Raw genomic sequence first — 12,397 nt, 5'->3', positions numbered from 1 at the left:
ACTATCTTCAAAAAGTAGTGGAGAGATGGATCGTTCATGCTCACTCAGTTTATTAACTTCCTTTCCTGGTTTATCTAAATTGTAAACAGGAACAGTAATTCATCTTCATTTTAAGAAATACATACTTCATAAATTAGGTTTTCCTACAGTCTTTCTAAAGAGAAAACAAATCTAATTTAGTTTTGTTTCTAAGAATCAAGATCAGAAATGTTATTATTTACATTCTACCTGTGTAACAAAGAAACAATGATTCTAAGTTTTTCTTAAAAGAATATTATTCATTTGCATTGTATATATTTAAAAGGAACTATCTTATGTAAAGCTTATTGATTTTTGTACCAAATTATTTGAAATCCAGAATTGGAATTAGATTCAGAGTATTTTTTTCCTAAAAAAAATGAAAGATTTCCCCCCTTCTTTCCTCATCTCTGGGGGAAAAAGAACCTTCTTAAATTAGAATTTAGGAATCAGGAAAAAGGCATTAAGCAATACAGAGTAATTACGCCTCAAAGATAACTTTTGTTTTGACAAGAGGAAAACAACCTTAAAATTTCTTCATTCATGGAAGAACTTTTTGAATATTAAAGTAATCTGAATTTTCTTCTTTCAAAAGCTAATTTTAATTTCTACTTTTTGTTAATAAAGTATCATTTTTACTAAGACCACATCTGAAATAAATAGAAATTACTTCTGGAAGTTATACTTCTTTAAATATATAAATTCTTGAGGTCTAATCAGATTAACCATGTTCCAGGTTTAAGGGCAAGAAGCCTTTATTATGATCAAAAGGCTGTAAATTAATATTACTATTAAAAAGTAAGGTAGAAATTCTACTCTGATTATGACTTCATTTTATCTGCATTTTTCATAATGAACTATATGAAATACACTTAACTCTATACTGATACTAAAAATGTCCTCATGAACCAATCCATTGATGACTTTACCTTCTGCGTTTAATGGAGGCAAAATAAGTTTAAATGTAAAATTTATAAAAACTAAGATTAATAACAGAGCTTTCTGATGCATTTCATAATTTTTTTTACATGTATATGTTTTCCAAATTAAGGTATATACAAAAGCAAAAATCAAAGTTCTAGTATCAAGACACAAATACATTATATTTAAAAAATGGAAATTGGCCTTTTGGAAAGATTTTATAAAGATAATATAAATAAAATAATATGGCAGACACCTGAGGAGTTTCAAACTTTTAAGTATGGAATATGAATTAAGTTACAGACAGCTGTTTTCCAAATCTGAATTCCCAGGCCACTTACAAAGTAAGCCCTATTTTCAAATGTACATTAGCTGTTATTCATATACTTCAGTTTATTTTCCATTATCTGGTTTTAGAAGGCAGAGCATTCAGAGGGGATTAAAGCTGTGTGGTGCAGTTAAAATGGTATCACCTGGACCCTCTTTTCCCACCCAGATGTGTAGAAGTCAAGGTAAAGAGCTACAGGAAAACTGCAGACCGAATAAGGTACGTTCATGACCCCCTTCTGCAGTTCCTCATGCCTGTTTTGTACCTCATGCTCCTATCACACTACCCTCAGGTGAGTCACTGACAGAAGAACTCTACAGTAGAAAGCAAAGCATGCTGTCTTCATGTTCACGGTTAGAGTTGCCGCTAAATGCTATGGATTACCTTTTCAATCTGTCTACTTCTCCATGAGCCCTGGCTATGCAACCAACTGCTGGAGTGGTTTCTTATTTCTTTTGAAAGATATATCTTTATACTCCCACAACTGAGGAAATAGTACAAAACTAAGGTACTTATAATCTGAAACACTAGGATTAAAGATTCCACTGAGAGTTCCCGACAGCGCAGTAGAAACCAATCCAACTAGCATCCACGAGGATGCGGGTTTGATCCTGGCCTCTGGCAGTGAGTCGGGGAACCAGAGATGCCATGAGCTGTGTGTAGGTTGCAGACGTGGCTTGGATCCCGAGGTGCTGTGGTGTAGGCTGGCAGCTGCAGCTCTGATTCAGCCCTAGCCTGGGAATTTCCATATGCCGTGGGTGCACCCCTGAAAAGCAAAAACGAAACAAAACAAAACAAACAATCCCACCTGGATGACAAGTGCTAGAGATGTACAGTATTTTAGTTTCTTATATTGCCTGTCACTTACAACCAGCTTTATATGAGGGAATAAACATAAAATAGTAATAATAATTTTAGGTATATATAGACATGGTGGTTAGCAATGCTTTCCAAAGACTGCACCTTTTAGAAAAAGGGAAAACAGCAGAAAAATGCCTTCGACTTTAGAGGAAGGTTCATCAACCACCTGCCATGGCTCCAACTCACTGCTGACAGCTTCTCCTGGCATAATGTGAAATGAGATATGCCTGCAAATCTGGCCCACAGGTACTTACGTAAGAGAAAAAAAAGTTAAAGTAAATAAACTGCTTAAGAATAAGAAATACGTCTAGTGGTTAGGATTCGTCACTTTCTTCTGCGGCCCACATTCAATCTCATCTGGGAACTGAGATCCCATGTCAAGCCACTGTATGCTTGACATGGTGAATGTTACAGCACAGATACTAAGTCAAGGCAAGGATAGAAAGGAAGCTGGAAGAGTAATGGATTCATTGCCACTGGGCTTGATCTGTAGATCTTCAAATGTTTCTATTTAATCAGGAAAAAATGATTTTGAATAGACATTATTGCATGGCTCTGGGCTGCTGGAAAGATAATTTGAGGGAAAAACAGAAGGTAGCAAAATCATTGTCTTATTGGAAATTATCATTATTTGGTGATGATAATTATTACCAAATAATGGTAATCTTAGTTTGGCCTTGTTAGGACCAGAAGGGATTTGTCTTGTTCATTCCACTGATGTATCCAAATGCCAGTAACAGCGTCTGGAACAGAGGAAAGATTCACATTTGTTGAATTAATTCCATTTGAGTAGAATTGAACCTAGATAATTTTCATTAAGGAAGGAGTTAAAAAATGAGGCAGTGTGCATCGAGCATCCATTTGAGAAGGTGAGCCGTAGAAAGCCAGGAGGGCATCAGTCACCACATAGCTGTAAAACAGTGCTTTCGAAACTTTCATGTGCATATGTAACACCTGATTCAATAGGCCCTGAGGATGGGACCCCAGGGTCTGCCCTTCTAACAAGACATCAAATGAAGCAGTTCTACTGGTCCTCAGACCTCACTTTTTTTTTTTTTGTCTTTTGTCTTTTGTCTTTTGTTGTTGTTGTTGTTGCTATTTCTTGGGCCGCTTCCGTGGCATATGGAGGTTCCCAGGCTAGGGGTTGAATCGGAGCTGTAGCCACCGGCCTACGCCAGAGCCACAGCAACTCGGGATCCGAGCCGCGTCTGCAACCTACACCACGGCTCACGGCAACGCTGGATCGTTAACCCACTGAGCAAGGGCAGGGACCGAACCCGCAACCTCATGGTTCCTAGTCGGATTCGTTAACCACTGCGCCACGACGGGAACTCCCCTCAGACCTCACTTTGAACCCAGCTACTCAAAGGTATTATTCAGTGAGCATCTACTTTGTGGATAGCACCTGTAAGATTAAGTAATACTTCCTTACTCTCTTTTAGGATGTTTATTGTATTTTGAGTGCCAGGTTCAATGGATACTCTGATTCAGATCTCTCATCCAAGTACTAACCAGACCTGACCCTGCTTAGCTTCCGAGATTAGACAAGATCTTGCATGTTCAGCATAGTGTGGCTATAGACCAATCCAGATCTCACTGGACCATTCCTTTCTTGAAATTCTATCTTGGCTCTAGGGACGTTCCTACAGAATGATTATTCTGTTTCTTCAGCTCTTCCCTCTCGGGCTTCTTTCTGGCTCCTCTTCTCCCTCCTGTCCCTTAAATGTTCCTGTTTCTCAGGTTTTTGTCACCAGTCCTCTTTCCTTCTATTTGCACTTAGTGGAAATTCTTTGTTTTCTCTAATTCTAGTTGATTCCTTTGGAGTTTCTAGGTATACAATTGTGTCTAAAATAGTATTTCTAGTTCTTCTTTCCAAATATTTATGCCATATTTCTTATTTTAGGATTTTAGATGCAATATTATATATTGACATTCATTTGTAAAACACTTTTGTTTTGTTCCACATTTTACGGAGAATAAATAAAATGCTTTTCCTCTAATCATAAAAAAGAATATGAAATACATGAAGAGGAAAGTATATAAAAAATGTTAATACAATTGATATTAGAGATTCATATCCTCATAATGAGTTTGGACATGTAATAAATGAAAAGAACATTAGCAGAGAATAAAGACATTTACTTTAGTCCCAATGTGATTTTTTTATATATATAACATATTTTGAAAGTAATTGTTAAAAGAGACCCTCAGGGGGTGCTTTGACATAACTAATGGTTCCCTCCTTTTTCTTGTGAAAAATAAGGAACTAAAAAAAGTGAAATTTTAAGCAAAGTTGACATCAGGCTTTGTGTGTCACCTCCCCAAACAACAAATTTATACTCAGAGCAAAAAACCTTTTGCTGCAAGTTTCTATGTACAGAAATTATTATGTTTATTGTTCAATGTTTCTTTTCTTTTCCTTTAATTTAGGGCCACAACTGAAGAATATGGAAGTTCCCAGCCTAGGGGTAGAATCAGAGCTGCAGCTACCTGCCTACGCCACAGCCACAGCAACGCCAGAGTGGCATCTGTGACGCCAGACCCCTAACCCACTGAGCAAGGCCAGGGATCAATCCCATGTCCTCACAGATACTAGGTGGGTTCATTACCACTGAGTCACGATGGGAACTCCTACTGTTTAACATTTCTGTTAAAGAAAGAGACCTACCTCTTAGAGCTCTAAGTAAGGTAATAAAGTTATGATTTGATGTCCACATTAAATGTGCTCCAAAGATGCAAGTCCAAACAATGGGAAAGTTAGAATTTTGTGCCATTGAGGATCCACCATTTTTGCTTCAAGGAAACTTACAAACAGGTTTCCCCACCACTGCCTGCTCTATCTGAAGCAGTTAAACAGTTGTCCACATAAAATGTGGCTGTGGGTTTGTTTCTACTTTTTCATCCAGGTGAACTTTGCTTAGGGGTCCAGGGCAGCTCTGGTATTTGAAGAAATCATACCTCTAACAAAAGACTGAAAGTAGTATGTGTATTATCTGCATGTTTTTTGGCATCATTTTGAATAGGTTATAGGGAGCCCATTTGACCAAACTGCCTGGGATCATAAAACTTCTCTTTTAGAGTTCCCGTCGTGGCACAGTGGTTAACGAATCTGACTAGGAACCATGAGGTTGCAGGTTCGATCCCTGGCCTTGCTCAGTGGGTTAAAGATCCGGCATGGCCGTGAGCTGTGGTGTAGGTTGCAGATGCGGCTCGGATCCCGCGTTGCTGTGGCTCTGGTGTAGGCCGGCGGCTACAGCTCCGATTCGACCCCTAGTCTGGGAATCTCCACATGCTATCGGAGCAGACCTAAAAGACAAAAGACAAAACAAAAAACAAACAAAAAAAACTTCTGTTTCATTGTATATAAAAAATAGAATCAACAAAAGGTTGTTGGGCTGCACCCCACAGGCCTATAAGGCCTGAACTTGCTCAGCTTCAAGATCGAAGAAAGCCCAGTCAGCAAGAGAGTCATCGATGGTTTAATGCAGCGGGGATCTTACAGGTTTGAAGCAAAGTCCTGGGGCAACACCCCACCATGTGTGACTGATGGTGGGCAGGACATGAGGGCAGTTTTTGCTTCTGGGGGTACAGTGAGGTTACCAGTTATAGGGGAATTGATGTCAGGTTGGCTCTTCAGTTACCAGGATACCAGCAGAGCCCCTCACTGCCCCTTTGATAAGCTACTGGGAGCAACCATTAGCTAGGACCTGGGACAAGTATGCATGAAGGTCAGGCATGTGAGCAGGGTGTAAGTAAAGCAGGCGAGGGTTGAGCAGAGGATGTACAGAGAGCAAGACAACAGCCATCTCGAGTGGCCTGATCACACAAGCTCTATGGCAAAGAGAGGAGTTGGGGAGTCACTAATTTTGAAAATGGTCATAATCACTGTAGAACCAAATGATAGAAAATTTGGGAAATAAAAAAATCCTCCTTACTGTTTTAATGTTTGTGGCTAATTTTTTTTTTTTTTTTTTTTTTTGCTATTTCTTTGGGCTGCTCCTGCGGCATATGGAGGTTCCCAGGCTAGGGGTCGAATCGGAGCTGTAGCTGCCAGCCTACGCCGCAGCCACAGCAACACGGGATCCAAGCTGCGTCTGCAACCTACACCACAGCTCACAGCAACGCCTGATCGTTAACCCACTGAGCAAGGGCAGGGATCGAACCCACAACCTCATAGTTCCTAGTCGGATTCGTTAACCACTGCGCCACGACGGGAACTCCTAATTTTTTTTTTTTTTAAATCCATTTTCTGTTAACAACTACAACAAAAGGCCACCTTAAATAAAGCACCTCCTCAGATTCAATGCAATCCAACCCTTTGTTAGATCTTCAGAAGAGAACTGCTATGAAATTACTTTGTTTAGGGACTCTGCCCGTTTTTCAAGTCTAGAGATTTAACAATCTCCTTTGGTTTAAAAGTGACATTCCACACATTTAACTCAGAATACCCACTGGTATATTTTAAATTTCTGATTTTTCATTTATAACAACTTTATTTTTATATTAAAGGCATATGTAGTCATCTATGGATGTTAAAGAGTTAACTCATTAATTCAAAGTGTTTTCTGTTTGTTTTTTACTTTGATCATTCTAATAAATTGCTTACCATTTTCTAGAGAGTTCCCTGTTTTGATGAAATACTTCCTTTTGTCCTCAGGCCAATTTTGCCTTTCCTCTAAGTGCTTTGTTATGTTCAAGTAGGCTTCATCAAGACTCAGGGCCATAAAATTGGGATCATAATCAGCAAATATTTCCTTAACCTTCAAAAGGAACAGAATGGTTTAAATTTTGCTGCCCCAGCAAAAACTGCCCACAGCTGATAAGAAACAATGACATTCTTATTTTGCAACTATAGTAAAGATTCTATAGTCAACAGCTCATGAATTTAGAGAATATATAATTTACTGCTAGGGCAAGTTTGTCCAAATTCTCAGTTGTATTAAAATAGAGCATGAAGGCAGAAGACCATAGAATAGCTTCACTTGATACAAGCTCTACTTAGCCACCTATGGCTAATGACTGATTCAAATAAATCTCAGACAACATCATTTGAAAGGCACAGAAAAAAATGGTTAAGCATAGTAATTTTAGGTGGCAAGTCAAAAAGAGAAGAGGGAGCAATAGGATCCCAGTCCCCATTTTACGGTTGTTTTTGTTCTTTTTTAAGAGAAATAATCTTACATGAAGGTACTGTTGTTTCAGAAAGTAGTTCTACTTCAATTAATCATCATATACACATAAAACTCTACTCAATACACACATTAATGCATGTATCTATTCAGAAAACAAAACTTAATTATCAGAATTTAGAATGGAAAAGATGACAGAATCTGTAGTTTACATCTGTGACTATATTAAATGATGGGGAAAAGTTTGGAGTTGCATCTTAGGATAAAAGAAACACATAAGAGATCAGAATTTCAGTATGATTCCAGAAATGCCTTTTACATAAGATAGTTTTATTGTATAAAACTATGCATTTTTGTAACCGCTGAAGTACTAGGCGAAATTAGAGGAAATGGTTGCCAAAATAACATGTATATTAGAAAAACATATTTGCTGAATTATGTTATATTTCCACCTAGTATTTAAAAGCTATCTGCTGTACCATGAGAAGGCTTTCTTTGATGTTTTAGAAAAAGAAAGATTTTTACTTGAATGTCATTATGAACAGCTGAGTCAAAGGTAATTTTAGAAAATGGTGACATAAAAATTGGCCAAGCTTTATTCAGAGAATACCTAATTAGCTTTATTCTTGCAGAAGAAACCATTTTTACAGTGTGCTCAAACGGAATCTTTCTAGTGAAAATGAAACTCTGGAAAGTCTGTAGTTGGCAGCCAACTAAGATTATTCTGAATGAAAAGTGCTCTCTGGAGACAATGAGTACTCACTAACTTCCTTTACATAGGACACTGTTTTAAGAACAAAACAGACCAGCATGAAGGCTTGGAGAGCAGTTAAACCTAGTCCATTCTTTTCGATTAAACAAAAATGGCTTTTTCTTAAACTTTTAAACTAAGCCATAAATATTAATGCATTTAGAGTCAGTGAATTTATGCTGTAGTTCATAATACACATAAGAACCCATTTGTCATATGCAAATAAACAAGCTAGGTCCTGCTCAAATCTTTACCTATCAACTTAATGTAAATAGGTAAAGAGAACTAAAAACAATTTAGTTCTTAGTGTCATACTGTCTGTCAGAAGTTCTGAGTTAAAGTAGAACTTAAAGTCTTACAAAGTCTTCGAAGGATTTTCGAACTTACAAAAAGCCTGTAATATTTATGGTTGGCATTTTACCTCTCATTAAGAATACGGGACAATGGAACTCCCACTGTGGCACAACAGGATTGGCCATGTCTTGGAAGGGCTGGGATACTGGCTTGATCACGCTGGGTTAAGGATCCAGCATTGCTGCAGCTGCAGCCTGAGTCGCAACTACAGCTTGGATCTCATCATCTGATCTCTGGTATGGGAGCTCTGTGTGCCACAGGGCAACCAAAAATGAAAAAAAAAAAAAAAAAAAAAAAAGGAATACAGTACAAGAGATAAGCAGTAATCCTTTGAAGGAGCTCCCTTTCCCACCTTCTCAGAGGTAGCCATAAAAGCATTTGCTTCCACAGACTGTTTTTGAAAGAACAACAACAACAAAAACTTAAAAAAAATTCAGGGTGGGATATTATTTTAATCTGCGGGAGGTTTTATTGCTAGGGGAAATGAGGTAGAATACAAAAAGGAGACTGAACCTAAGACCATTTATAAGATTAAACAGTAATAAGTGAGAGGCCAGAGCTTTTCAGCGTTTGAATTCATACAGTAGTCTTTAATGCACTGCATTTTGCCATGGTAGCCTAAAAATGTCTACTGTCATATACAAAAATTTCAATTTATGACTTAAGTTTTAGCACTGGCATGATAATCCAATTGTTACTGAAATTAGAGAAAAGGGCAGTTTTTCATATATGGCAGTTTAGACAATTTAGTGAATAATCAAATCTTTATATTTCAGAAATCTTTTTCAAAACAATAGATTATTCCCCTTTTTCTTTGATTATAATCTTCTGGACATAAAACACTCAAAAGCACCTTCACTAGGTAATAGGGCAAGGAGAGCAACTAGTCAGAATAAGTGAATTTTGTTACCATTTTAAAACACTGAGAAAACATTTATTTAGAAAGGAGCTTGGAATTAATGACTTGAGTATATTCTGTAGATTATAGATATACACTTATTATAGAAGAAAATGTACATTGCACATTAACACAAAATTAGCTAAAGTTTTTTAGGTTATGATTAAGGCAGTTCAGTCTTTTCTGCGGAGATAAAGAGTTTTCTAAGTACATGAAAAAACACATGGAAGGGGAGTTTCCGTCGTGGCTCAGTGGAAACAAATCTGGCTAGCATCCATGAGGACGCAGGTTTGGTCTCTGCCCTCACTCAGTGGGTTAAGGATCCAGCGTTGCTGTGAGCTGTGGTGTAGGTCTCAGATGTGGCTCAGATCTGGCATTGCTATGGCTGTGGCTAGCAGCTACAGCTCTGATTTGACCCCCAGCCTGGGAACCTCCATAATCTGCAGGTGCAGCCCTAAAAAGACTAAACAAACAAACAAACAAACAAAAAACATGGAAAAGCAAAGAACTAGGAAATAGAAGGGTGTATTCTGGGCACATATGCAGCTCAGTATTCGATATATAAGCTGAAGAAGTGATAGAAGGTGAAACTTGAAGGGATAAGCTAAGGCCAAATTATGATGTTTTTGGATTTGACTCTGTAGGTCACAGGAAATCAGTGAAAAGCTCAAGTAGGGGTGAGACATCAGACTTACCTCGCTACTCACAGCTCGGTATTTGTCAAAATTGGGGGGCACTATAATCAGTTGAGGGCAGAGTCTTTTAGCAATAAATCCTGGCATGGCTCCACGAACACCAAACTTCCTTGCATGGTAATTCGAAGTAGACTGAAAGAATATGGACCACATGGGGGAAAAAGATTCAAACCTAAGTGAACATATTAATGCCTTCATAAAGAAAACATTTTCAATTCAAGGACATTTCTTTTATATGCCACTGTCTCCAATCAAGCTTTGACTTTATCCTGTCATGCATGTATTTATTATATGCATATATATATACACACACACACATATGATATACATACATACATACATAATACCATAACCCACTTCCGCTGTTGTCCATATTTATAATGTGGCACTAGGAAATAAGCAAGACGGTGCTAATAAAAACATTCTTACACTTCCAGTGACTAAACTTTAGTGGTTTTAAGGTATACCTGTAATAGAGTATATATAAATGTCTAGACGATAGTGGGATAGTTAGTAATATAGTAATATAGTAATATATTATATATATAGTATATATATATAATATATATAGTAATATAGTAGCAGTCAAGTAATAGTTATAAAGCAATATAGTACAAATAGTATAGAAGTTACAAAAAAGTAATAGTATCGATAGTAACAGTAAAGTATAATAGTGTGGGTTTGGAATTTGGTCTATTTGTGATTTTGGAAATTTTTCATCTAGAAAAAAAATTAAAGGTCTAATATATGGTCAGCCCAATAAAGTCTCAAAAATGAAGTGACTAAAGCTTAAAAGAACTTTAAAAAGTAAGTTTTATTTCTTAAAGCTTGAATTTTTTTTGGAGAAAATATTTTGACTAGGAGATTGAACTAAACAATTATGAAAGTAAGAAGGAGAATATTACTTAATAAATTCTATTGACGATAATACCTGACAATAGTCTAGGTTAATGAGTTAGGCCACTGTACTACTTACAAAAATTTTTTATCACAAGGAATCTTTGGACACTTTAGCAAAAATGAAAAGAAATGTATAACAAAATCTATCAAATGAAGGATTATTTGATAATGATAATATAAATTTGCCATTAGTGGCTTTCAATGGCATTTAAAAAATCTTGCTTAGTACTCAAAACTATGCTAATCCTTGGTTAGTATTCTGGAATAGAAAATGCAGACAAAGACAAATCAAGGCTTTAAATGTAAACACATCTAATTGAATTGATATAAAAGCTAGATCTATAGTAGAGTAGAAACACAATTTTAAATATACCTTCTTTACTGTTTAGGTTTATGGTAAACTGCTAAGCACAGCCACAATCTTTCACAGTTCCTCCTGTTAAAAGGTGGGTTCTAGTTCCTCATACCAAGCGACATGTGTTGTAACTTGCTTTACCAAAAGAATGTGAGGGAGTGAGATTACATGAGTCCTGAAACCCAGGCATTAAGAAGTCTGCAGCTCCTCCCTTTGCTTTTTTGAGACCAAGCAGCTATGTAAGGATCTTGGGTTAGATTAAAAAATGATGATGTATCATGTGGATAGGGGAAGCTCATGGCTGGAAGCATGTTAGTGAAGCCATTGTGGCCCTAGCCAACTCTCAGGGGAGTAGATAAGAGCCATCCCCATTGTGCTCGGCTGGAATTATAGAATCAGGATTAAATATGTCTCACCAAGTACTGTAGGGGCTCAGAGGCATATAGAGTGATATATGTTCTCAATAAAAAATTACTACTAATAATTAATTAAGTAATATTAAGAATTATAATATAATTATAATTGATATAATGTTAGTTATAACTAATAACTGATTAATATTAATCGATAATTATTCTTAATAATTTTTTAAAAATATTAGTTGATGATTTGTAGGAAAATGGAGTAAACTTTCAATAAGCACTGTTTTGGGACCAAGATTGTTAGTTGCCTGCATACTTGTAGAAGTAGAGATAATGAACAAATAGATTATAGTTTTATAATAAAATAACAATTCAGTAGGACTCAGGTTAAAAGCTATCTAAGGCACTGGAAGGAGTTAGAACAGGAAAGAATGCTCCTTGTTTTTTTGTGTGTGTTTTTTAATACCATCTATTCCAGTTGCTATTTCTAATTCCCAACACATTATTTGCTACACACAGGTAGCCTGGTCACCTTAAACTTCTATGGTGAGGGTGGCAATAAGGAAAATCATATAATAATCAGAAATACAAAAGTTTCAAGTCATAGGAAAAACTCTTTAATTACAGCACTATACTCATGAAACATGTTACTCCAGAACTGGTGTTAGCAAACCTTTTCCATAAAGGTCCAAATACTTTAGGCTTTCCAGACCATACAATCTCTGTTGCAATTACTAAAGTCGGCTTTTTAAATGCAACAGTAATAAATGAATGGGTGCAACTATGTTCCAGTAAAATTTAGTTTAAAAAACGGTGGCAGGCTGG

At 36.7% G+C, this 12,397-nt stretch overlaps 1 protein-coding gene across 1 annotated transcript in view; it reads right to left on the bottom strand.

Annotated features, from left to right (window-relative positions):
- The window catches only part of POLK (DNA polymerase kappa), a 63,843-nt gene that overhangs the window by 20,879 nt on the left and 30,567 nt on the right, over positions 1-12,397 (bottom strand). The window contains 3 exon segments of the mRNA XM_021084453.1: positions 3-74; positions 6,735-6,888; positions 9,956-10,087. Of these exon segments, the coding sequence (XP_020940112.1) occupies positions 3-74; positions 6,735-6,888; positions 9,956-10,087 (358 nt within the window).

Source organism: Sus scrofa, chromosome 2, assembly GCF_000003025.6.
Source record: "Sus scrofa isolate TJ Tabasco breed Duroc chromosome 2, Sscrofa11.1, whole genome shotgun sequence".
Lineage (NCBI taxonomy): Eukaryota > Metazoa > Chordata > Mammalia > Artiodactyla > Suidae > Sus > Sus scrofa.
The sequence above is the reverse complement of the archived record's forward strand: the minus strand, read 5'-3'. Positions and strand labels throughout refer to the sequence as shown.